The sequence below is a fragment of the Tripterygium wilfordii genome, chromosome 5 (assembly GCF_013401445.1).
Source record: "Tripterygium wilfordii isolate XIE 37 chromosome 5, ASM1340144v1, whole genome shotgun sequence".
Lineage (NCBI taxonomy): Eukaryota > Viridiplantae > Streptophyta > Magnoliopsida > Celastrales > Celastraceae > Tripterygium > Tripterygium wilfordii.
The window spans coordinates 1918073-1942519 of NC_052236.1; the positions used below are offsets into that span (position 1 = coordinate 1918073).

Consider the following 24447-nt stretch of genomic DNA (forward strand, 5'->3'; position numbering starts at 1 on the left):
AGTTTCTCCAAAATCCAATCATCTTGTTCCAAACTTCTTCTCAGGTCATCCAATCATACAAAATAGGGATATGATATTTCTAAACATTGTAGGGTTGGTATTGGTAACTCAGTCAATTGAGCTGATCCAAAAACCCGTGACAAAATATCTGCCACAATATTTTCTTTTCCATGCTTATAGTGAATCTCATAATCAAAACCAAGTGACTTTGCAACCCATTTATGTTAGAAGATAGTATTTGCCTTCTGATCTAGGAAGTATTTTTAGCAATTAAGAAGTGGCAATCTTACCTATAAAGAAGACATTTTATAATCGAATTTGACCATCAGACTGACTGTAAAATGCAATTGGTCTCCCTTATTGCTCAACACAGCACCAATGCCTAATCCGGATGCATCACATGTGGTGAAGCCATAACTTGTTTCAACTTTTCAAAGACTTGAGTGGCAGATGAAGAACATACAAAATCTTCTTTCTTAGTAAGGCCATACAGTTGTTGACAAATTTTTCCATAGTTGGGTACAAACTTCCTATAATAGGTAGTAAGTCCCAAAAATCCCTTTAACTCATTAACATTGGTGGGTACTAGCCACTCCAATATTGCCTTCAATTTTGAGGGATTTGTAGATACTCCTTTACCAAATACTACATGCCCAAGGTATTCAATTGTCTCTGTCCAAAGGCACATTTTTGTCTTTTAACCAACAATTGGTTTTGAAAGATAACATCAAAAGCTTGCTTTAAATCCATTAAATGCCTCTCCCAGGTTGGACTATACACCAGGATATCATCAAAGAAGACTAGAATACATTTCCTAAGGAGATGCTTGAAAATGTCATTCATAAGATTTTGAAAAGTGACAAGAGTATTAGTAAGGCCAAAAGGCATTAAAAAGAAGTCATAATGCCCTTCATGAGTCCTAAAGGCAGTTTTTTGTCATTCTCAAACATTTTGAAATGGTGATAACCATATCTCATATCCAACTTAGAAAAATAAAGTGCTCCATGTAATTCATCAAGTAAGTAACCTATCAATGAGATGAGGTATTTGTCTTTCACAGTCAGTTAGTTTAACTCTCTATAATCCATACACATACGCCATGTTCCTTCTTTTTTTTCTTCACCAATAAAATTGGTGAAGACAATGAACTATGACTATTTCTAATGAACCCAGCTTGGAGTACTTCATGTACTGCTTTTTCAATTTCATCCTTTTTGTAAAGGCCCATAATGATATGGTCTCTTGCTAGGTGGTTTTGCTTCATTGACCAGATGAATTCTATGATCATATGACCTAGCAGGAGGCAAACTATTTGGAACCTCAAAAAAAGCTTCATAAGAAGATAGCTACTTCTGTAATTCTACTATCTACTGTGGAGACAAATCCAAATTGTCCTCATTTTTTAGAATCATAGAAAGTTCTTGAGAATATAGCAACACTCCCAAGCTTATACTATTTAACTCTTTTTCAATTTGATGCAAGGACACCTCTTCAACTGATAATTGAGATTTAACCTCACTTCTCGATGTCTAACTCTTGTCTTCCACATTAAACTACATTGTCATATCCTGGAAATTCCAAAGTATTGGACTAATTGTCTTTAACCACTGAACTCCCAATACTATGTCACAACCACCTAAGGGTAAGACATATAAGTTGCTTGTACAACTAAATTTATCCATAACCAAAGGAACAGACTTACAACAACCAACTCCTCTAACTTTTTCCCCATCTGCTATCATTACTTCAAAATTTTGTTCTTATCCAATTGCCAACCCAACTTCTTTAACAATCTAAAGTCCACAAAATTACTTGTACTACTAGAATCAAGTAGTATAAGTATTGGATGATGCTTCAACAATCATCTAATCTTCATTGTCTTTGTAGATTGATTTGAATCACTACCATAAAAAGCACAAGTGTTTAATTTCATATGACGTAAATCTTCAGTCTAAATCACTTAGTTACCATTTCACCATTGTCATTCATATCCCCCTCAAAACTAACCTCCAAAAGCAACAACTATTTTTTGGGACATTTATGACCTTTAACAAATTTCTTATTGCAGTGAAAACAAAGGCCTTACCGCCTCCTATCCTCCCAGCGTGGAGTGGCTTGGAGACAATCCATCCACCTAAACTACTGCAAAGCCTCTGAATCCAGGTTGAAGGAGACTAAGGCAACCTTCTAATGCTTTGGCATGCCATAATAAGCAAAGAACTGCTTAACTTTATGAATCCACATCAAAGGATCACTACCATTTCCAAACTTTGGAAAATCAATTTGTTGCAAAGAAGTTTTTTTGCTGATTAGATCGAGAATCTTGAGCTTCAAATCTATGAACATTTCAAAGCCCTAATTCAGAACAATCCTTATTGTTTGAATGGCTTCAGGTTCCTTAAGCTTGGGCAACTCACGATGCAGGAGTTCCATTCCGACAGCTTGAGACTCCAAAAAGTTTGAAATCATTGTCATTTGCTTTGCAAAAGCTGCAGACAAATTTTCCAGACTTGGCTTCCAATGTACAAATTGGATTATGCATGGATGTTACACGAGTTCTTCATGGCATGCGCAAGAAAGGAGGATAGCTAATCAACTAGCCTCTGATACCAATTGATGAACTCACTCTACCTTGACCTAGCAAGAATGACGGTGGAACTGTGTAGGAAGCAACATAGAAGAAGAAATGGAAAACAAAGGATAAATTCTCATTCAATATTCAACAGTCGGTTACAGAGCCAATACAGTCTTTTATACTCTAAGACTTATTGCTAAACAGGTAGAATTGTAACTAACTCATGCCACGTGACAACACCAGAACTAAACACTAACAACCGACAAAACCCAACCCACTAATACAAACACAATGACTTAAACTAACCTGCAAACAGAATAACAGGTTCTTAACACTTGGCTTTTGTACCAAATGTGTGCAAACACAAAAGGATGACGGGAGGAGGATGAAGGAGAAGAAAGAGGAGAGAGAATATTAGGGTTTTTAAATTTTAATTTGGTTTTTTGATTTAATTTAACTGGTATTTGATTTAAGTGACATGTCATTTACACATAATTTTGTTTCTTTTTTTCGAATCAAGGCCACATAAGATATTAAAGTCCATGTCAGCATAAAAAAAAGTTCATAGGCTTAATTGACCCAAAATACAAAATACAAGGGTTAAATCCATACTTATCCCAAATAAAAATCCTACATATCGTTCACAATGAGGGACTTGTTCCGAAAAATAGGATGCCTATCATCTTACCAAATTTGAAAACAACAGTGACTTTTACAAAACTAGTATTCCTAAATCCTAATCGTAAATTTGTTAAAAAAATGGGTTAATATCACTTTTGCACACCGAAAGATAGTCAGTGTTTCAATTTGCACACCATAGCTTAAAACGTTTCAATTTGGTTGCTCAAAGATGAAAATGTTTCAATTTGGCAGGATTTTTGAGTTTTGGGTAGTCAATTGCTTACGTGGCATACAAAAGTCAACCTTTTTATACTGATGTGGACTGACATTTTCAATGTGAAAAATATTTTTTTTAAAAATATAATGACATAAAAATTTTTAACTACTAACATCAGTTACAACTAATTACACTCAACTAACACTAATTAAATATCTCTAAACCACTTATCAATCTAATTAAAATAAATTAATTAGACAAATCTAAAAGCCTAATCACCTTCTTCTTCCCCCTTTCTCTCTCCACACCCACCCATCAAAGAAGAAGACCCAAACACATCTGTAGCTCTTCCTCCTTCCCAATCACTAGCTAATCACCAAAATCATGATACAAACCTGTCCGCTTGAAGTCCTGCTTGTAGAGTTGTAGACATGCTCGTCTTCTTCGACTCAATGTTTCTTCCAATCTAATCCCTTCTCTACCAATATATCTGCTCTTGGCATTGTAGCTCCAAAAGGAGTGGTTTCTTCCAATCTAATCCCCCCGCTTCCACCTTTCAGTGATTCCAATATCAATCTTGGTCTCTCCCGCTCCGGATCACGTGATCCGCCCCGACTCCATCTATCAAGAATTGATCCAGATTCACGAAAATCTAAACCAAAATCCAAAGATCTAGTAGGGAGCGTCAACGAGGGTGGCGCAATAGATAGATTTGTCACGGCATGGATGCTACTATAAAGAGAGATGAAGCACATGGGTTGCTCTCAGGGTTCAAAGAACTTGGGGGTTAGGGTTCATGCTAGAGAGGGAAAGATGAACCATGGATGTATGGTTCTGATTCGAACAATCGTCTTCTTTTAAAAAAAAAAATTATTTTCCATGTGACAATGCCGTTAAGTCACATCATCAAATGATAACGGTTTCCATTTGGTCAGCTTTCCACGTGGACGACTTGATTGTCCAAAATTTAGAAAATCTACTCGAGTGACTTATTTGATATATTTTCATTTTTGAGTTATCAAATTGAAACATTTTAAATTACGATGTACAAATTAAAACACTAAATATTTTTTGGTATGCAAATATGACATTACTCCTAAAAAAAATTTGTTAGGGCCACGTCCATTCTCCCCTCCCCTAAGAGCCTCCATAATGGTGAGGAGTAATTCAACACTTGAAACACCTAAAAATTTGTGTAACATTTGTGTTTTCAAGTTTTTGTATACTATACACTCACAATGGAACCAAATCTCAAGTGCTATAAAATACATAAACTACCAACCTATCATTCCCTCTAAGGTGTTCCCTCCTAGTTGTAATGGTATATGGTAATAGAAATTTTGTATTGATACAACTATAAATTTTCACAGTTAATTATTAATACAAAATTATTTATTATTTTCATAGGATTAATTTTCAATTACATCTATCCCACCAATAATGAAGACACACACGTTTTAATTGTTTTAATTGAGGGAATCTCTAATATGTGTTTGTATTGTCAATATTCACTTATGATCATGCTACAAATTATTCATGCCAATGAATTTAAAGTTCATTTGAGCCAATGACCTTCAAAGCCATCATTGCATTATATTCCCTTCGTTCATGATTTATCTTTATAAGCCAATTCATAATTTTATACATTTGTGCAACATCCTAGTTGTGTCATCTCTTTTACCCAATTAAATGGCCAAGTCCATCAAACTGGCGCTTTCAATCACGACTTATGGAGAATTTTATGTCTCTACAACAATAAGAGCTCGATGACATTGCCTTGCTTGAGCATGTGCTTGCAGAAGTTGAGGAGCCCGAGCCCGAGCCACCACGAATTAATACACGAACTTTCATTAATAGAGATCGTGCAAAAGCGCATGAGGATCTTGTCAAAAAATACTTCGCTTCAACTGTATTTACCCACCATGCATGTTTCAACGTCGGTTTCGCATAAGAATTGAGTTGTTCCATCGGATACGAAACGACTTAGAAGCAATGACACCATACTTCAATTGAGATATGATTGCACAGGTAGGGCTAGGTTTTCTTCAATCCAAAAAATTACAGCAGCATTGCGGATTCTGGCTTACGGCAACCCAATTGATCGTGAGGATGAAACTCTATGCATTGCAGAGACTACAACTTTAGAAACAGTTCATATATTTTACAAAACTATTATCGAGTTGTACTCATATCAGTACTTACGAGCTCCGAATCAAAGAGACCTTTCTCGTTTGCTTGAAGAAAATAAGTCTCGTGGTTTTCCTGGTATGATTGGTTCATTAGATTGTATGCACTGGGAATGGTGTAACTGTCCCACTGCTTGGCATGGTCAGTATGTTGGACACTATGGTAGACCTACCATGGTCCTAGAGGCTGTCGCATCTCAAGACCTTTGGATTTGGCATTCATTATTCGGTATGCTTGGTACATATAATGATATATCTGTTCTAGATCACTCACTACTCTTCGACAGGTTCATCCGATGTTAGACTCCAAACATCCCGTATGAAGTCAATGGTAGGGTATACCATATTCCGTACTACCTCGTTGATTGCATATACCCTCACTATGCAACATTGATACAATTGATCAAGCACCCAAAGACCCAAAAGGAGAAATATTTTGCAAAAATAAAAGAAGCGGCCCGCAAGGATATGGAACGAGCTTCTGGGGTGCTGCAAGCAAAATAGGCGATAACTGAAGGACCCGTACGATTCTGGGATGAAGAAACTGTTACAAACATCATTAATTGTTGCATTATACTGCATAACATGATACTCGAGGACGAGAGGCCTGCTAATATCGAGCCTTAGCAGCTTGTAACTGGTGAAATTCTACCAGATGGTTTACTGGAGCATGATGAGCAACTACTAGGATGCTTCATACGCTCACGTATGAAACAAGTATGTAATCGGTCCATTAACGGTATGCTTAGGCATGACTTAATGGAAAATTTATGGTCCAACTTTGGGGGAGAAAATACCCTTATGTAAACTTTATATTTATTTAACACAATAATGAAGGGGTATGGACCTCAACTGTTGTTATATAGTACGTAAATCAATTAATTATGGTACTATTTGAATATTGATAAACCCCATGAACTAACAAATTCAATATCCAATAACCAAAAATTCAACTCAGCATACATGTTTTGTTCAACAGAAAAGACCAGTTACCAAAATCCAACTCACATACAACAGAAGCACAATAAAAGTTCAGCTATTTTGTGCAATAATTAACAAAATCCATCAAGTATACTACAAACATCCATCACCCCTTATTGTCATCCTTCAAATTCATAATTTTGAGAAATAATGCAAGTAAATAAGTACATTCTTCCACCCAATTGTAATCCATCAAGCTGATTACAAACATTACTAAAAGGCTGTCAAATAGTGCAAGTAATAATGAAGGGATACCATGCAAGCACATGTTTACAAATGCATGTTTGGTCCAAACAGATCATACTTGTTGTTCAAGTATGATCCCCCATTGACGTAGCATCATCAAACCTGCTCTTGAGGTTGCATAGATTAATGTTATTCCCTTGCATTTCTTCACGAATTCTTGCTGATGCTCTAGGTGAGAATTCCATAGCTCGAATGCCTGTGAAAATAACTATTATATATTAATATAACAACCTGAAATCCTACCAAAAAAACCCTGTACAGGTAATAATATTAAGCTGTATTCACGATTCACTTCTATATTTATTCCTTTCGAAAAACCAAAAAAAATGGTAGAATGCCTCAAGTGAGTAGGAAATGGTTGGCATTATGGCCTTGAAAGAGTTAACCATGCATATTTCATTGACAAGCGACATGTAATATAGGTAACAAATCATAACAAGCATATCATAACAAGTATATGATGCTTACGTTGGTGCTCTTTGTCCAACTCATCAAGCTACCTCATTCTAGCAAATACTTTAGCAGCAACCTCATCTGTAGGGAGTTCTGGCTTCAAGGACAGCAAATCCTTCTCAGTATTCACAAGATCTTTTGTTATTTGTATACTCTTTTGAATCTCCTCAGGCTTAGCAAACTTAATAGCATGGAACTGTTGCTCTTCATTTATTTGTTTCATTGATTCTAATCTTGACTCAGATTTCTGCTTCCAAGCACAGATAGTTGAATGCAATCTTTCACTTGCAGCATCAGAGGCTTGAGAGTTTGCACCCACAGAACGACGGCGTTTATCCTTTGTAGATTTCCGCCCTAATGGTCGTTCAATATGCCTTTCCGAAAGGACATGAAGAGGCTGTGAATTTTCAGAAGCAGTGTTGGGTGTACCAAATGTAGGGGATTTAGGCATGCTAATACATTGCTAGAATCGCCTATGCCATCCAAACCTGGACATGAAGAGGCAGAAAGATTGATTGATGGCATTCTGGATAGAGTGTTTGATGCCTGTATTCCAGAATTTGCATGCCTACCTCTTCTACAGTCTCCTCGGTTTTGTCGTTCATCGATGGAAAGATGTCATTTTGTGCATTTGCGTAGTTCTTCCCAACAATGGATTAACTTGAAATCCCGACCATGGTCACTTTTAAAAAGAATATAGCATGCTCCCCACTACAAGAGTCAAAAGCATCAATGTTAAATTTGTAGTTAGAAATAAGTGAAACACGAGCAAAAGCATCAATTCACATACAAAGCGAAAGAGGAAAAAGAATATCAGGGGGTGTAGCCCCAAACTCATGAGTTTCATAGTATGCCAAGAACCGACTCCTCCAACCCTTTTAAGTTCAAAAGTTTTCCAGCAGTTGTTTACCGTAAATGTACCACTATAAATGTCCAACACTAAAACACCATTATACATATACCACTAATTAACTCATGGCAAACAAACCAAAGACATATTGTTGAATTTTAACCAAAATAACTATAGCAGCACATAAATCTACAAACCTTAAAAATGGTGGGAATGAGAAAGTGGGGATGGACAAATACATTGAACATATATATATAAGGTCTCACTCAAATAGTTGACTTAATTGCAAGGCAAATGTGTGGTAAAGATGAATAAAAAACATGAGAAGAAAAAGATGAAAGCAAAAGATTACATACCCACAAAATTATTATATCATGTTGCTTTATTGACTATTCTGAATGGAAACATGCGCAACATAAGATGTTTTGTTGATCTTTCTTTAAAATACCCTTATGTAGACCTTCCTTGCAAACTAATTACCATGTAAGAACGTAGACCTTCCTTACAACCTTTCTATAAAAACAATCACACGTGAAATACTGCAATAAACAAGGGGAAGTAAATTGGGACTTGGAAAGATGGGAAGTAATGACAGCAACAACACATTATTGGTAAACACCATATTCCAGAAATAACTTTGTACAAACAAATTCATTGGCCTCACAGATGGAAATTTGAATTAATGAAAATTGTTTGTCTGCAAAGAAACTTCAAAATCTTGAGTGAGTATATTTGGAAGGGGAAAAAAATTCATGATAGGTATGGCTATACATGGGATCAACCAGAACATCATGCACAACCGAAGATCATTAATTAAATGTTCTGCAATCAACTGCACGCACACTCAGCAGAAAACTCATATATTCCAAAATCTATAATATGCAGATATTATGGGTGGGTCGATGGGTATTTTGAAATAAATCTAACCTTGTATAAGTTGTACTCAGAAAAACCAAAAAGACAAAAGACCAAGCAAACAACTCAACCCAATCTTATCCCCCACTCTCTCCACGATAAAAAATTAAAAATAGATAAGAGTGCTGAGTATGCTATCATCATCTGTGAAAAAACACTATCTATTTACATATACATATAAATGAAATGCAAGAAAGCATGAGCAAAATATAACATAGAAGAACAATGCATCAACAGTTCCAAACAAAAAAAAAAACCAATCCCTCCATATACAAGAGAGAGTTAAATATTCACATGCTTTCCTGACGAGATCCTCACTTCTTCCATGCCAGAAGGTAAAGTTTGGACTTTAAATTTTAAGAATTGAAGTTGATTATCACTGTCAACAAAACATGACCAAGTGGCAATTTCTTTTCAATTCTTATTCTCATAGACAAAAAAGCATTGCAGACCAAGTGCGAGGATTTGGTATTCTATACAATGGAAGAGTAATGCTAACCGGCAAGATGTCCCACGTTATCCTATATATTGTTATCACTTATCAGGCTGGATATGATAATAAGCAGATCCATTCAAAAGAACTGGACTTTGGAAATGAATATAAGGCTATAAGCATAAGATGTTTGAAATCTTGGGTTTTCAAAAGAGAGAGAATCTAAAAAGATGAAATCTTTTTCACTCTTTGCCCATATATATGTGAGCTTTCAGTGGTGAATGTCTCTATCTGTTTGTGTTTAAGCAGGATTTTGTGCAAAAAAAAAAAAAAAAAACTTTATAGACTTATAGCTACTTAATTAGTACAATAAAAGTACTTCAGCACCAAGGGTGGAAGTTGACATCACAGTGTTGAAAATTAAACAACAAAATCTTGCCGTACAAAGCCAAAGCAGTGAAAATTCTTGTGGTGTGATCATCAAAAACAGAGACGATTAACAATAGAAATTGAATATCATATCCGCTATTGTAAGATACAGAGACAATTGACTTCCTTTATCATATGACTCAGTAAGTTTAAATCCAGAAAATATATTACTTAATTTCATCATTCTACATCACTGTTTTATTGTGAGTATCAGTCCATTGACATTCAATATACTAAGTTTAACCAACACAACTACCAGAAAAAATCCAACAGAAAACAATCCAACATATGAGTAACCATTAAACGAATGGAAGAGTACCTCATCATTTGGGTTAGTCCCGTTGTCTATATTTCTATGCACCCGCATTACGATAGCCCTCCACTTGGTTATATCACATTGAATCAAAGCCCATCTATTCTCACAAGCCCGTTGGGGATGTTCTGTTCCAGGCACAAGCTGTTTGAATTCTTTCCAAACGGATAACCAAAAAGCATCATGAGCTTGACCATTCCCCACAATTGGATCCCTAGAAATACGAATCCAAGATTGACATAGTGCCACATCCTCATTAATTTTCCAGTTTGGGGATTTTCGGTTTGTAGATTGTGTGGAATGTGAAGTATTTTGAGTTGAAGCGGGTTGGGCTTCGGAGTATGAATGGTTAACTACTGTATTAGTATGTGTGTTGGGGCGTGAGGAGGAATGAGGATCTACTGGTTGGTATTCGGTGTTGGAAACACCCCCTAAGAAGTTATTGAAAGGATTATGCTATGTGAGAAATTGTTGTTGACAGAATTGTGCAAACGCTGTTGCTTGAGCAAGATGCATTGAGGGCGGGGCGAATGGGAATTCAGTTGGCCATTGGATAGGATTGTCGACGGCAGCTTTTCTCAATCCTTATGGCCAGCCCTCCTCCCTTCAAGCGGGGTCTTCTCATGGAGAAATCTCTCCAGACTTTATCTGGAATGCGTTGGAACAACCTCTCAGAACCGAAGACATCAGGAAAGCGGAAATAGAGTTCAAATTGAGTCTTTATATAGATTCGGCGAAAACTCCTCAAAAATTTTGGGAAATTGAGTACGAAGAAATTGTGACACTTCAAATGCAGCTTGACAGGATTATTCATAATAATCTTATGGCGGCTGGATACACACCAAAAAGCATTTCTGAAGATAGGAACAATCTCCGATCTTGGGGGTTATTTTCGCTATCATTTTCTTGAGAGTGGAGATGCTGTTGGGAGGGAGGTGGGGGATCCATTTTGTATCTGATGCTTCAGCAATGCAATCAATAAATAGCATAAAATCAAATCGCAAGAATAACATATGACATTGAACTAATTTGAATGGTGATTCTAGAAATGAATAGCACATGGACAATAATATGAATTAAAATAAAATCAATGAAACATCAATATATGAAAAACCATTTGAAAAACACACTGGATTGAGCATGATGCTGATATAGATCAAATATATATAAGAGAAAACACCATGAAACAGAAACTTGGAAGCTAACCAACGATCGATTGCATAAGAGGGGTAATGTGGTTACTGTCTAAATCTCACCCAAAAGAAGGAAATCAATGTGGACCGATTTAAATCTCACCCAGAAGAAGGCAATCAATGTCGATCGATTTAGGGCAAAAGCCAATTCGTGCAGATATTGAAGGATAAATAGGAACTATACTCACAGGTAGATAAGAAATGGAAGATATTGATGAAGATACTCACTTGAAGAAGAAGCGGCACGATGAATCAACGAAGGGAGATGATATTCTTCTACTCGCACTGTCTGAAGAGAAGGATAGGAGACGGAGGCGACGAGGGATATTGTGATAGGTTTGTCAAAAAAAGAAAACACAGGTGACACGTATTGATTGGATATTGAGTTTACTGTACATAAACTACCTTATACTTCTTCACTTAAGTATTGCTAAAATTATCAGGATACACCACATCTTTCAAGTGTACAAAAATGGCCCATTGTGGGCCTCTAGTGCCGAACTTTAACAAAACCATTGTGGAAGCTCTAAAACGCGAAAGACATATGAAAAAGACAACGTTAACCCTCCACTCAGCCTCTGCAGAAACCCTAACGGGAAATTTCTCCAAATGACCTCATCCACTAATAAAACTGCAAAAATAACCTGGTTTGTTAAAAACTACAAAAATGACCTCCTTTTAATTTTTAAAGTCAAATATACCCTTATCTTTATAAAACAAATACAGATCTGAATATCATTCTCTCATCCCGAAACACAAAATAACAATCTTTCTACCTTGCGACGTAGCTACTCCACCTCAATCAGCACTTGAAAACACTAAAACCTTGATCGGAAAGCACAGATCGGAAATACCCATTGTATTGACAATATTCGTTGTTACTTCGCACAGTTCTCATTGCAAGTAAGTACATATATATACAATGGTCGTCTTCAGTTTCATTTACTTGTCCTGCTATAGTCGAGCAAATTGCTCGAGCATTTTATATAGTCGATCAATCTATTTTTAGTCGAGTATTTGGTCGAGCAACAGTGAATTATATGGTCGACCATTATTTTGTTTGGTCGAGAAACTGTGAATTATCTGATCGAGCATTATTTTGTTTGGTCGAGTATAGTGAACTTATTTGGTCGAGCAATATCTTTGGTCAAGCAACAGTGAATTATCTGGTCAAGCATTATTTTGTTTAGTCGAGTATAGTGAACTTATTTGGTCGAGCAATATCTTTGGTCGAGCAATAGTGAACTTATTTGGTCGAGCAATATCTTTGGTCGAGCAATAGTGAATTATCTGGTTGAGCATTATCTTTGGTCGAGCAACACTGAATTATCTGGTCGGGCATTGTTTTTTTTTGGTCGAGTATAACGAAATTATTTGGCCGAGCAATAATTAATATTTGGTAGAGAAATGTTTTTAGTGGTCGATCAACCTTTTTTCTTGGTCATGAATCATTTATCATATACCTTTTTTTTTGCAGGGATGACATCAATTGATTTCGTGGTCTTGTATGGTGGCCAATGGGAAATTTTTTGCGGTATGTACAAGTTCAAAGGTGGAAGAAGTCAAGGTGTCATTGTTAATGATACCATTACGTATTCGGAGTTGGTGGATATGATCTATGAGTTGTTTGGAGTTGATAGTAATACACATGTTTTGGAGTTGAAGTTTGCATATAATACACACTTTGACATGGAACCAATGGTCTTAAGTACTGACCGTGATCTCAAATTCTTCTTAAGGCAAAATGATGATCCTCGAAGACCTGCCACTCCACTTTGTGCATCAATTCTTCCTATACATGAAGATAATATTCCCTCACAAAATGTGAGTTTCATTCCCCAAACGCAAGAGGAGTTTATTCGACAATCGGCAAACGTGTGTAAGGGTTTTGTTGATTGTGGATTCAACGATATAGATGCATCATCAAATCCGGATAATGGTGGTGATGATGACAATGAACATCATTATAAGCCTAATGAGGGTTATCTATTTGAGGATCATTGGTTTCATGATGATACTGTTTAAGAAGATGTTGAGAAAGAAATACCTCCAGCAGATACTGCTGTGCCTAGCCATCCTGACATTGTCTCTGTGGAAGTGCCTAAAAACATCGGATCAAATTCTATTGTTCCATGTGTTGGGAGCAATACCATTAGTAATTGCTCCACTGGTTACAAGATCACAGTTGGGCAGATTTTCTCAGACAAAATGGAGTTACAAAAACATATTGCTTTGTATGCTATGAAAGGGAACTTCCAATTTCATGTGATAAAATCGACGAAGACTCTATATGTTGTTCAATGTCTAGGAACAGGCTGCGACTGGCGTATGAGAGCCATAAGAGTCAAGGAATCACCATTATTCAAAGTGACAAAGTTCAATGACATTCACACTTGCTCACTGGACTATCTCAACGGAGGTCATAGGCAAGCATCAGGGAAGGTGATTGGGGATTGCATTAAAGGAAAATATGATGGTGTAGGGAGGTCTTACAGGCCGAAAGACATAATACAAGATGTGCGGACAGAATTTGGTGTCAATATTACCTACGAAAAAGCATGGAGGTCTAGGGAGCATGCTTTAGAATCAATACGAGGATCTCCAGAGTTATCTTTTGCCTATCTGCCACACTATTGTGCGGAGCTAGAGAAGAACAACCCTGGAACTATCACTCATATAGAGTCGGACAAGGAGAACATGTTTAAATATTTTTTCCTAGCTCTTGGTCCGTCTTTGCGTGGTTTTAGATCTTCGATGAGACGTGTCATCGCTGTCGACGGTACCCATCTAAAGGGAAAGTATCTAGGCACGCTTTTTATTGCATCTGCTTTGGATGGTAACAATCACATTTATCCTATTGCTTTTGGTGTTGGAGATTCGGAGAATAACGAATCTTGGATATGGTTCTTCGAGAAATTACGGCAGGCAATCTCACTTGATGACTTCTCTGAATTGGCTATAATTTCAGATAGGCATTAGAGTATTGAAAGGGCATCAGACTTAGTTTTTCCAGAATCATACCATGGTCACTGCATATTCCACATCAAACAGAACATGAAGGCAAAGAAATTCGATCCTGTAATGTTTCCAATTTATTTCAAGGCAGCGAAGGCATATCGTGTTTTCGAATTTGAGGTCCTAATGGCACAGTTGAGCTTAATTGATCCCCGTGCACAGAGTTATCTACTTGAGGCTGGTTTTGCTAAATGGTCTCGTGCACATTTTCCTGGTCGGAGGTACAATATACTAACTACAAACATTGCAGATAGTATGAATGCTGTTCTTAGAGAAGCCCGCCACCTTCCTATAACAATGTTGGTTGAGCACTTGAGGGATTTGCTTCAGAGATGGTTTTATGAGCGACGTACCGAAGCAGCATCTCTGAATTCTATACTCTGCAAGGAGGTAGACAAACATATACGGAAGCGGATTGATAGGTCTCGTAGGATGGATGTTACACCAATATCACATATTGAATATTACGTTCGTGATGGATGCGGTAATGGTGAGGTTAACTTGCACAATAGAACGTGTTCTTGCAGGAAGTTTGATTTGCAGTAACTACCGTGTGTACATGCATTGGCTGCTTGTGCCAATAGAGAAATCGCGGTACATTCTTTGTGCTCAAGATATTATACCAATGAAGCTATTTTGGTAGCTTATGCTGAACCTATATATACAGTTGGTATTGAGCACCAGCGCGTTGAAAACGATATAAGAGTATTATTACCACCTAAAGTGAAAAGACCATGTGGTAGGCCTAAACAACAAAGAATACCTTCCCAAGGTGAAACTGTGATTATCAGACACTGTGGTCGATGTAAGAAAAGTGGCCATAATCGTCAAACTTGTAAGGAACCAATAGCGTTGCATCCAAGAACTGAATGAACTTATGATATTAACATTTGATATTGTTGTATCATTTGCTATAATATTTGCGTTGTGTAAATTGGCTTAATGGTCGAACAATACCTAATTAATGGTCGAGCAATAAAACTGGGGTCAATCAATGTAGTGAAGATGGTTGAGCGATAATAAATTAATGGTTGAGCAAAACTTAATTAATGGTCGAGCAAAAAAACTGTGGTCGAGTAATGCTAAATTAATGGTCGAGTAAAAAAGGAATTATGATCGAGCAAAATAAAAAAATTTGGCATAGTGAAAAAATATGTGCAAACACAAATAAGTAAGCATGTACAACAACAATTTGACTCCTAAATGTACAGAGCAGAGTTAGTTTTCACAATGAGAACTCTCCCCCCCAACTCTCTGCTGTGAACTTTTTCCTGTAAAACGTCATGTCATTTTGATTTATCTCAGTGATAGGAATTTCTGCTATCAATGCTTCAATGAATTTGAATGTAAAAACACCGCAATCGCCCCTGTAATTGTTAATAAAAAATAAAGTGATTAAAATTGCGTACAACAACTAATGCACAATAAAAATGATTTAGTACACAAATTTGTTAAAAAAAAACATACCCCCCTGACTTTTGTTGAGGGCAGGGATTGACCTTCTCAACTTCCCATGGTGTCGTGGGAATGTCATATCCACAAGGACGTAATATGTATGGGGTCATTATAGACAATGGGCTCATGATCTCTACAAACCTTTCAGCACTTGTAAGGTCATGGTAAGAATCATAGACATTTATTTTTCGTGATGACAATATCATCTCTACTGCCACCCAATGCTTCTCATCAAAGTTTGCAGGAAAGTACACATAGTCCACTTCTCCCCAGGGAACACCTTCAGGAGGACTGGTATCGACAACGTAGTCTGTGAATAAAGTATCCGAATCAACCCAATTTCCTGGATCTTCTTTGAATACATTGTAGGTAATACCAATCTTGCTCTGTTATTACATGGTTAAAAAAATGATGGTCAGTTAACAATGAGTATGAATATCTACAGTTCATTAGCAAATTATTGGACACATACAAAGAAGATTGTGTCAAGCACTGCCGCCTTCCTTTTAAATATGGCAGGGTACTTGGCAAGTCTCCGGCGTATGTGGTATGTAGCAATGTCAAGATGCTGCATCGAATATTGGAAAAGAGGAAATAATTAGTATACATGATCCAACAAATAATATTAAAGCTCGACCAGAGAAATCAAATCGACCAGTCAATATTAATGCTCGACCAAATAATATATGGCTCGACCAGAGGTTTGATGTGCTCAACCAGATTATAGATATGCTCGACCAGATAATAGATATGCTCGACTACATAAAGTTCAGTTATAGTGTACTAAATTAAAACTACTTACGAGGTCTCTTAACCATTTGTCAGGTTGAATTGCCTCAGCAAACCAGGCCTTGTCAACAGTACAAGGAATCCATTCAATTTTATCATGTTGTGTTTTGGGATCCTTCATCCATTTGTGACATTCTGCTAACTACTCTCTTCGATATGGCCTTTTGAGTTCAAAAGCCATTGGCAATATGCCTTTGGGAATTTCAGCCTCTTCTGTTACCGTGGAGGATGAATCAGTTTTTTGTTTTTTAGTGGGATTGGTGTAGGGTGTATTCAATAATGGTCCAAGCTTTCTTTTGCACTTTTCCTTATTTGAGACATAAGGAATTACCCCACCTTTTTTTGCAACTGGGAATTTGGATGGGGTGACAATCTCCACCCCCTCAGTGCCCATATCCATCTTATTTGGTGTTCCTAAACTAGTGGCAGCTATATCCATTGAAATAATATCGTCTTCTACACCTGAGCTAACAGCATCCTCACCCTCAATAACAGCCTCCTCTATATTTTCCACAGGAACTTCCTGGGACTCAACAAATATTACGGCCTCCCTATTTTGCAGTTGACCATCAGTGGCATCCCCATCCCCACATTTTCCTACGTTATCAGCCTCATGCTCAATTTGACCTAAAGGATGTTGCTCTTCCTGTACAGATATCTCTTTATGTCCAACAGTCCTTGGACACTCCAAAACAACCTCTGCAATATCTTTTCCAGTAGTCCTTGGACCATCAGTGGCATTCCCATCCCCATCCTTTATTACATGATTCCCATCCCCCTCATTTCCTGCATTTTGTTTTTTAACAACTGCTAGAAGAGTCCCCATGGATTCTTCAATGAATTGCAACATCAAACACAATTCCACCTTCAGATCTTTATGCTTCTTGGAGTGATCCTTAAGCAAACTATCAAATACATCAATCTTGCTTGCAATATTATCCCTTAAAACATATTTCTGCAAATGGAAAATATACAAATTGGATTATTAAGTTTGTGATTGACCAGAAATGAATAATGCTAAACTAGAATAGATATAAATGCTCGACCTTAATATGAAAATATGCTCGACCATATAAATACTCAATGCCCGACCAATACATATAATGCTCGATCATATAAATACTTGTTGCTCGACCAAAAAATATAATGCTCAACCAACAAAAATTAATGCTCAACCATAAGATACAATACTCGACGAAAAAAATTAATGCTCGACCAAACACAAACACAACTAATTGCTCAATCAATAAAAATTCATATTACTACCTCTGTAACAGGTGGAATATCCCTATGTGTTTGAACTTCCTCTTCCTCTTCCTCTTCCTCTTCCTCTTCAATCTCATCTATAACAACCTTTGGCTTTTTTTTTAACTTTGCCAACCATTGTTCCCATAACATTTTTGAGTACATTGGAAGCCTTTATGCAGTATTCTTGTGCCATCTCCAACTGGGTTGGGATAAGTCGACCATGTACTTGAAGCTGTGCAAGGTACACATAGTAACCATTAGTTTCTATAAAATAGGCAATCTCACAAAATTTAAATTTATACACACAGATGGGTGTGATACATGCTTCCTTCTAAAAACACTTAGGATGAGTTCTGTTGAGTCAGGAGTGATTGATGTACTCCAGTTCAATATCCTTGGATTCTGAATTTCTGGATCTTTCTGTGCGTATGTCCTCCCGATAAGGGGAATAGCTTCATAACTCCATATCTGTAAATCAAACAGTGATATACAATTACATACATTGCATATTGAGTATAAGCTATAAATCAAAACAATATTGAGATAAATGATTAGTAAATTAAATACCTGTAGAGTTAACGGGAATCCATAGAGACTGTATTGCTCCTTCTGAGTCTTTGTTGGCTTTAAAGTCTTTTTTAAAAAATTTTGAACACGTCCTTTCATTGCTCCTGCAAGTGACTTGGAGGTACGTGCATAACTAACAGATCCCCATGGATACTTGTTAAATTCATCCAAGTTTTCAACCAATTGGAGATATGCCACATCAGAAATGTTCCTACTATGCTCTCTACCAAGCAACACAAACTCCACAAAATAAACAAAAGCTAACTTGACAACGTCATCTTCATTGTCAGGCTGAGGTTTTAGACCCAAAAATGTACTCTCTAATTCAGATCTCTTAATGCTATTATTCCCCTTGAAATAAGCATCCCTTAGCCTATGTGTGCTAGTATCAACAAGTGAAGAAATGGGTGGAATTCCAGTACATACTAATCCGGTAACAAGCGCAAAATCTTCAAATGAAAATGTAGCTTGCTTTCCAGCCAACCTGAAGTTGAAAGTTGTGCCAAAACTATGGTTGAAGGATTCAACCTGTCTTAACAATAGCTGATGGACAATCTGCCCGGAAAAAGTTAGACTCTTAATACGAAGATACATGCCAAAGCATGATCTACTAAAGGTCTCCAATTGATCCTCATTTAACTTATCCCTGATATTACAAATAACTACATCCGGTTGGGAAAAGTTTGACACTTTTGCAGGAAAATGCTGACCCTCTGGAATAATGTAAGCCGTTATAAACCTAAGATAAAAAAAATAAGTGAAATAAATATAAGCTAACAATGTTCGACCAAATCAATATGAATGCTCGACCAAATCAATACGATTGCTCGACCAAATCAATATGAATACTCGACCAGTAAATATGAATGCTCGACCATTAAATATGAATGTTCGACCAGTAAATATGAAATGCTCGACAAAATCAATTAATGCTTGATTATCCAATATGAATGCTCGACCAGTAAGTATGAAATGCTTGACCAAATCAATTAATGCTCGACCACATAATAGATATGCTCGACCCCCATAACAATAATTCTCGACCAGAAAAGCCCTAAACTCGACCACAAACCCTCAAAATGCCCGACGAAAGGCTCAAACACTCGACTATGTCGAAAACTTCGTTTTTCACTGTGAGAAATTGTTTTGAACAAAGTTATGCAGTAATATGGAACCCAGCAAAACGGGTGAAACCTCCGAAACCCGTAATGGCACACAAACCGTTGATGAAATCATTTTTGAATAAATGATAAACTTACCTTGGAGTATTCGGAACAGTTGATGGAATGCAAACCGTTGTAGTTGATGCAAACCGTAGTAGTTGAGACTGGAAAAGAAATTGTGTTTGAAGGAGAAAGAAACTGTGTTTGAAGGAATGAGAAAGGGAGAAACTGAAAAGGATTTTCGGGAAATAGAAATGAAGGAGGGAGAAAGAAAAGTTAGGGTTATTTTAGTATTTACCAGTGTAAATTAGGTCATTTCACTTATTTTTTATAAACCGGGTCATTTTTACAAGTTTGTTAACAAACCATGTCATTTTTGTCAATTTCCCAACCCTAACAAAGCCCCTCACTCGTTCCGATTCAGTTCGCTCCATCCTACTATGCTACCATATATGAACGTCTACACGAAGTCTCTCCCATCCTAAACTCTCACAGTTTTCTCTCATCCCTTTGCGTCCTCCTCTCTCTCGGGTCTTCCTTATCTCTTTGCGCCTCACTCTTTCTTCGTCGTTTTACTGATTGTTTGCGGGTATTTTCTCTCTCGTTCTTCTCTTTCTATATATCGCGCTTGTTTCTTTTTGTATGTATGATTGCGAAGTTACAGCTATGAGTTCAGATTATAAGTTCGAGATCAGGATTTTTGTTCTTGAATTAGGCATCTTCTCCTATCGATTTCGCAGTTGTTTGATTTTTTTCTCTCTCTCTTTGGGATGAGAGTGAATGTGGCGGCAGCGGTGGTGGTGGAGGCATCGCGCACAATATCTGATTTTGTCACTTTTGTTTATTGATGTGTATATTCAGGCATGGGATAGAAGTTTTCCTCAAAAAGCATTGTGCTTGTTGATTGTTGTGTAACAATGTCTATCTTTGTTGTTATAAGAAGCTGTTTTCTATGTATTCATCCTGTCATAGGGGCTCACTAACATTCTATAATGCCTTTTAGTTATTATTTTTGTAATATGTTTTGCGCCTTTTCCCTTTAGTTTGCAGGTTTACTTGCTGTTCGTTTCTCTTGGATTAATAGTCACCTCTGTTGATATGTCTCTTGATGATATTATAAAAAAGAATAGCGAGAGAGTGAGAGGACGGGGTAGGGGTGGCCGTGGACCAAGTAGCTCCTTGGGTGGCGAAAGAATGACTGGGCCAGTTCGAAAAGGTCCCCTTGCAGTGAATGCTCTTCCATCATCCTACATGATTGCCAAGGCAAGCTCAAATCCATGGGGGTTTTTATGCATATGATTGAGATTCTGATATTTGCTTGAAAGTGAGAGGATCCTTAACTCTGCTTTGGAGTCTGGAACATGGCGAATTTCTAAGGTTTTTTGTTCACGGAGAAGCTCATTTTGGCTAAGTTGCTTGTGCATTAGCAACACCATTGTATTTAAACTGTTTTCCATCAAGATTTGTTTGAACTTGTGGTTCGTTTGGGTTATATGTTTTGGGGCTTTCGTACAAGATGTCGCATGTTTAGATGTGGAAGATTTTTGGTGCGCAATGAGTTGCAATGCTACTTCCTGGAATATTTTGTGGAGTAGCTTCACTAGGTAAATAAGAAAGAGGGAGCTCATCTGTAGCATGACATTACTTGAGAAATTTTGGTGCTAAATTCTTTATACGACATGTAGTTCATATGATGAAATTGCAGTCTCTTATTTTGGGATGGCTGCTTGTTATGATCGGGGAGGGTTATGATTGATCATATTTCTATTTGTGGAATTTCTTCAGTGCAAGGTTTCTGTTCCGGTGCTAGTTCTTGACAGTTTGCAAGTAACTCCCTTCACTGAACTACAACTGGAGCTCTCACCTATTGCATAGCACTGGTTTAGATGCCGTGGGTCAATTCTTTATCTTGTAACCCATCCATCACGTCATCTACTGATGTTCGATTCCAGGCTGCTTAAACAGTTTTCCAACCCGGATCCTACTCTTTAAGCTGCCTTTTTATTCTTTCTGGGGGCTTTTCTGATATCAGATTGCAATTCAAGAATGCTAATTTTGTATGTGCTAAATAAGCTGATATGTTATACTCGCTTTAATCAGCCTGCTCGCAGAACCAGGAGTTTTCCATGGCAGCTTAATTTGTTTGAAGATAGCCTAAGAGCTGCTGGGATATCTGGAGTTGAAGTCGGCACAAAGTTATATGTTTCCAATTTGGACTCTGGGGTGTCCAACGAAGATATAAGGGTACAATATTCTGGACTATATGATATTTCGTCTTAAATGTTAATGGAAACAGATATTTGATCTTTCTTTCTTTTTTTCCTTGTGGTATTTTGTGATTCAGGAACTTTTTTCGCAGATTGGGGATCTGAAACGTCATGCTATTCATTATGACAAAAATGGTCGACCTGGTGTAAGTGTATTTTTGATAGCTGGAGTTATTCTTTGTGTAGCTCTATTCCTGAACCAGCTTTCTAGTTTGTTTTAGATATTGATTATGTTAATTTTGGTGCTACTAATGAGGAGATTGATTGCATCAGCCACAATGGTTGTTGATTTGCCTGGCTACATGCTGGCAATGTGATGTAGAATGGCTAGTGGGTTAATGATGATTTAGAGGATGATAATCGTTGGAAGAGAAATGATTAGTTAATTTGATGGATGTCGCATATGTCTTTTTTTTTTGCATAGCAACTTCCCAAAGACAACCAAGGCATTATGTTTTTATGGTTGAATTTCTTGCCAATGTAATGCCTTGGTTACATTAAAGAGAAATTTATCGCCTTCAGTACAACTTAAGCCAATTGTATAGCCAAAACACCAATGATCTTTTACAGTTGAATTTGAAATCGATATTTGACCTCATTTCATCATCTTTCTGAGCTGCATTTGTACTTTACTACATCATATCTATGCATTGTTGGCACCATTCATAGAGTCAATGTCGCAAAAATCGCTAGTCGGCCGCTAGGCGGTTCGCGGGGATTAGGGATTAATTGGATTAATCGGGGACTAGTCGGGGATTAATCGGATTAATCGTTTTTAGTTTTTTTAATTAAAAAATATATATATATGCAATACATATCATATATATGTATATGTAAAAACACAATATAAATGAAAATAATACCTTGAACACATATAGAGTGCTGTGAAGACAACATATTTAGTAATAATAAGAATTTATAAATATCGAATAAATTATTATGTTATTATTGTAGAAACCTGTAGACAACATATTAAAGCATATGTTATTTATTATATTATCACCACTAACTCAGTCTCTATAAAGTATTGTATCACCACAGCACCAGTGCACCACTAACTCGCTGACTGATCACAACATATAAAAGCAGATATATAATATCCCACTATGTCAATTACAACACAACTGAGAAAAATCGACTAGTGTAGTTTTTGGTCAATGTGTTGGTGAGCCGTGAACAAGTAACTCAATATAATAATAATATCTTACAAACAAAATAATAATAAATATATAATAAATCGAGAACTTCAGGTTTCAAGTTGCAATCGCGACAAATGTAGTCGCAATCGGCAATCAGTGAAGGAAGAGGAAGGGGACAACACCATGGCAGTCGCAATCGATGGAGAAGGGCAGTTGTGACAGTCGCGACTCGGGAGAAGGAAGAAGCAATGTGACACAGTGACAGTCGCGAGACGGTGAGAATGAAGAAGAAAACACTGGACTGATTAACTCCGACTATGCCGATTAATCCCGACTAATTGGTATTTAATCGGGTCACCAATTAAGTGACCCGATTACCCTCTACTCGATTGCCCTCTAGTTGAAACGAGAATAACAGTAGATATAGGAGTAGGATAACAAGCAGGAGTAAGGAAGTTTTGGTTCAAGACTAAAAAAATAATTTAAAAAGAAGACTGAAAATAACTCTTGCCACTAGATTCCTTTTATTCAACTACAAACTTTTATAGACTGCTGTACTAACATTATGATTGGTCATATGTTTTAGAAAACCCAAACATAAGATAACAGTAGAGTCTGGACAAATACTCGGTGAGTCCATTGGACTTAATGAGCTCCTCGGGGCTTGCTTCAAATTCTTTTAGGTCAATTTGATTATGTTGCACAACGCACATCCGCTACACACTATATATATAATTGTAATAATGATTTGGCTCCATGTTGCCTTGCTGTCTTCCATTAAATGCTTGATACTTGTTCACAGGGCTCTGCTGAGGAGGTATATGCTAGACGAAGTGATGCCTTTGCGGCACTTAAGCGATACAACAATGTTTTGCTAGATGGAAAACCTATGAAGCTTGAAGTTGTAGGCGACAATGTGGAAATTCCTGTTTCAGCTCATGTGAATGTAACCGGAGTAAATGGAAGGAGGAAGAGAACAGTTGTTACGACGTATGTAATTTTATCTTATTCTGTTTTGTTCGAATTTAGGTTTTGCAAGAAGTTGATTAGGGTTAAATGCCATTCAATTAATAGGTGATTATATTTCTTTCTACCAGTTATTTTTTTGCTTTCTAAAAATTTGTGCCTGCCAGTTCAAGTACTGCAGGGACTTAACTGTTCTAGTTTAAAGTACTCCTGTTTCACTGTAGCTTAAGCATGAAAGTTGATGGTGCTTAAATTGTTGAGCTATGTGAAGATGGCTACATTGGAACTTGTTACTGTGATGGATCCTGTTAAATATGGCTTATAGTGGCCAGTGTACTCTGTCTCTTTCTAAAATCTATTCAAGAGAGGAGAGGGTGCCACATATATTCATATACCATTGACCCAAACTAGACGACGTGGGACATT

The 24447-nt window shown here is 37.0% G+C and overlaps 6 protein-coding genes across 8 annotated transcripts; 2 read left to right on the top strand and 4 right to left on the bottom strand.

Moving 5' to 3' along the window:
* Window positions 1-382: 382 nt before the first annotated feature.
* LOC119999143 (uncharacterized mitochondrial protein AtMg00860-like) lies at window positions 383-1264 on the bottom strand. The gene is made up of 2 exons (XM_038846660.1): window positions 1097-1264; window positions 383-694 (listed from the first exon to the last, which is right to left on the bottom strand). Exons 1-2 carry the CDS (start codon window positions 1262-1264, stop codon window positions 383-385), a joined length of 480 nt encoding a protein of 159 aa, XP_038702588.1.
* A 13202-nt stretch (window positions 1265-14466) lies between these two features.
* Window positions 14467-15300, top strand: LOC119999144. The gene is made up of 2 exons (XM_038846661.1): window positions 14467-14911; window positions 15095-15300. The coding sequence occupies exons 1-2, from the start codon at window positions 14467-14469 to the stop codon at window positions 15298-15300; spliced, it is 651 nt and encodes a 216-aa protein (XP_038702589.1).
* Window positions 15301-15553: 253 nt separating this feature from the next.
* Window positions 15554-18145, bottom strand: LOC119998974. 3 transcript variants are annotated; one of them, XM_038846457.1, is made up of 4 exons: window positions 17938-18145; window positions 16685-17626; window positions 16355-16450; window positions 15554-16268 (listed from the first exon to the last, which is right to left on the bottom strand). In XM_038846457.1, exons 1-2 carry the CDS (start codon window positions 18079-18081, stop codon window positions 16814-16816), a joined length of 957 nt encoding a protein of 318 aa, XP_038702385.1. In that variant the 5' UTR covers window positions 18082-18145; the 3' UTR covers window positions 15554-16268; window positions 16355-16450; window positions 16685-16813. The 3 variants fall into 3 exon arrangements, with proteins under 3 accessions (XP_038702385.1, XP_038702386.1, XP_038702383.1); XM_038846458.1 differs by having other exon boundaries at window positions 15554-15794; window positions 15927-16450; XM_038846455.1 differs by having other exon boundaries at window positions 15554-16450.
* On the bottom strand, window positions 15653-16792 carry LOC119999145. The gene is made up of 4 exons (XM_038846662.1): window positions 16685-16792; window positions 16355-16450; window positions 15895-16268; window positions 15653-15794 (listed from the first exon to the last, which is right to left on the bottom strand). The coding sequence occupies exons 1-4, from the start codon at window positions 16790-16792 to the stop codon at window positions 15653-15655; spliced, it is 720 nt and encodes a 239-aa protein (XP_038702590.1).
* LOC119999146 lies at window positions 18091-19295 on the bottom strand. The gene is made up of 3 exons (XM_038846663.1): window positions 18487-19295; window positions 18241-18387; window positions 18091-18183 (listed from the first exon to the last, which is right to left on the bottom strand). Exons 1-3 carry the CDS (start codon window positions 19078-19080, stop codon window positions 18091-18093), a joined length of 834 nt encoding a protein of 277 aa, XP_038702591.1. The 5' UTR covers window positions 19081-19295.
* Window positions 19296-19595: 300 nt separating this feature from the next.
* On the top strand, window positions 19596-24307 carry LOC119999147 (THO complex subunit 4D-like). The gene is made up of 6 exons (XM_038846664.1): window positions 19596-19708; window positions 20052-20238; window positions 20700-20912; window positions 21750-21893; window positions 21994-22062; window positions 23858-24307. The coding sequence occupies exons 1-6, from the start codon at window positions 19596-19598 to the stop codon at window positions 24131-24133; spliced, it is 1002 nt and encodes a 333-aa protein (XP_038702592.1). The 3' UTR covers window positions 24134-24307.
* The last annotated feature ends 140 nt before the right edge of the window (window positions 24308-24447 follow it).

Bases quoted from the DNA above. Each gene is read 5' to 3' on its own strand.
- LOC119999143 (XM_038846660.1), bottom strand. From the start codon at position 1,264: ATGAAGCAAAACCACCTAGCAAGAGACCATATCATTATGGGCCTTTAC. The intron at 695-1,096 runs GTATGTGTATGG...GTTGGTTAAAAG, and splicing joins AAAAAAAGAAGGAACATGGC to ACAAAAATGTGCCTTTGGAC.
- LOC119999147 (XM_038846664.1), top strand. From the start codon at position 19,596: ATGTCGAAAACTTCGTTTTTCACTGTGAGAAATTGTTTTGAACAAAGT. The intron at 20,239-20,699 runs GTATTTTCTCTC...TTTAGTTTGCAG, and splicing joins GTTTTACTGATTGTTTGCGG to GTTTACTTGCTGTTCGTTTC. The intron at 20,913-21,749 runs GCAAGCTCAAAT...CGCTTTAATCAG, and splicing joins CATCCTACATGATTGCCAAG to CCTGCTCGCAGAACCAGGAG.
- LOC119999145 (XM_038846662.1), bottom strand. From the start codon at position 16,792: ATGAAGGATCCCAAAACACAACATGATAAAATTGAATGGATTCCTTGT. The intron at 16,451-16,684 runs GTAAGTAGTTTT...TATTCGATGCAG, and splicing joins ACAAATGGTTAAGAGACCTC to CATCTTGACATTGCTACATA. The intron at 16,269-16,354 runs GTATGTGTCCAA...ATGTAATAACAG, and splicing joins TGCTTGACACAATCTTCTTT to AGCAAGATTGGTATTACCTA.
- LOC119998974 (XM_038846457.1), bottom strand. From the start codon at position 18,081: ATGTACTCAAAAATGTTATGGGAACAATGGTTGGCAAAGTTAAAAAAA. The intron at 17,627-17,937 runs GTAGTAATATGA...TTCCATTTGCAG, and splicing joins ATATTCCACCTGTTACAGAG to AAATATGTTTTAAGGGATAA.
- LOC119999146 (XM_038846663.1), bottom strand. From the start codon at position 19,080: ATGTATCTTCGTATTAAGAGTCTAACTTTTTCCGGGCAGATTGTCCAT. The intron at 18,388-18,486 runs GTATTTAATTTA...TTTGATTTACAG, and splicing joins GATTCCCGTTAACTCTACAG to ATATGGAGTTATGAAGCTAT. The intron at 18,184-18,240 runs GTATCACACCCA...CCTATTTTATAG, and splicing joins GTGTTTTTAGAAGGAAGCAT to AAACTAATGGTTACTATGTG.
- LOC119999144 (XM_038846661.1), top strand. From the start codon at position 14,467: ATGAAGGCAAAGAAATTCGATCCTGTAATGTTTCCAATTTATTTCAAG. The intron at 14,912-15,094 runs GTAATGGTGAGG...CTATATATACAG, and splicing joins TTACGTTCGTGATGGATGCG to TTGGTATTGAGCACCAGCGC.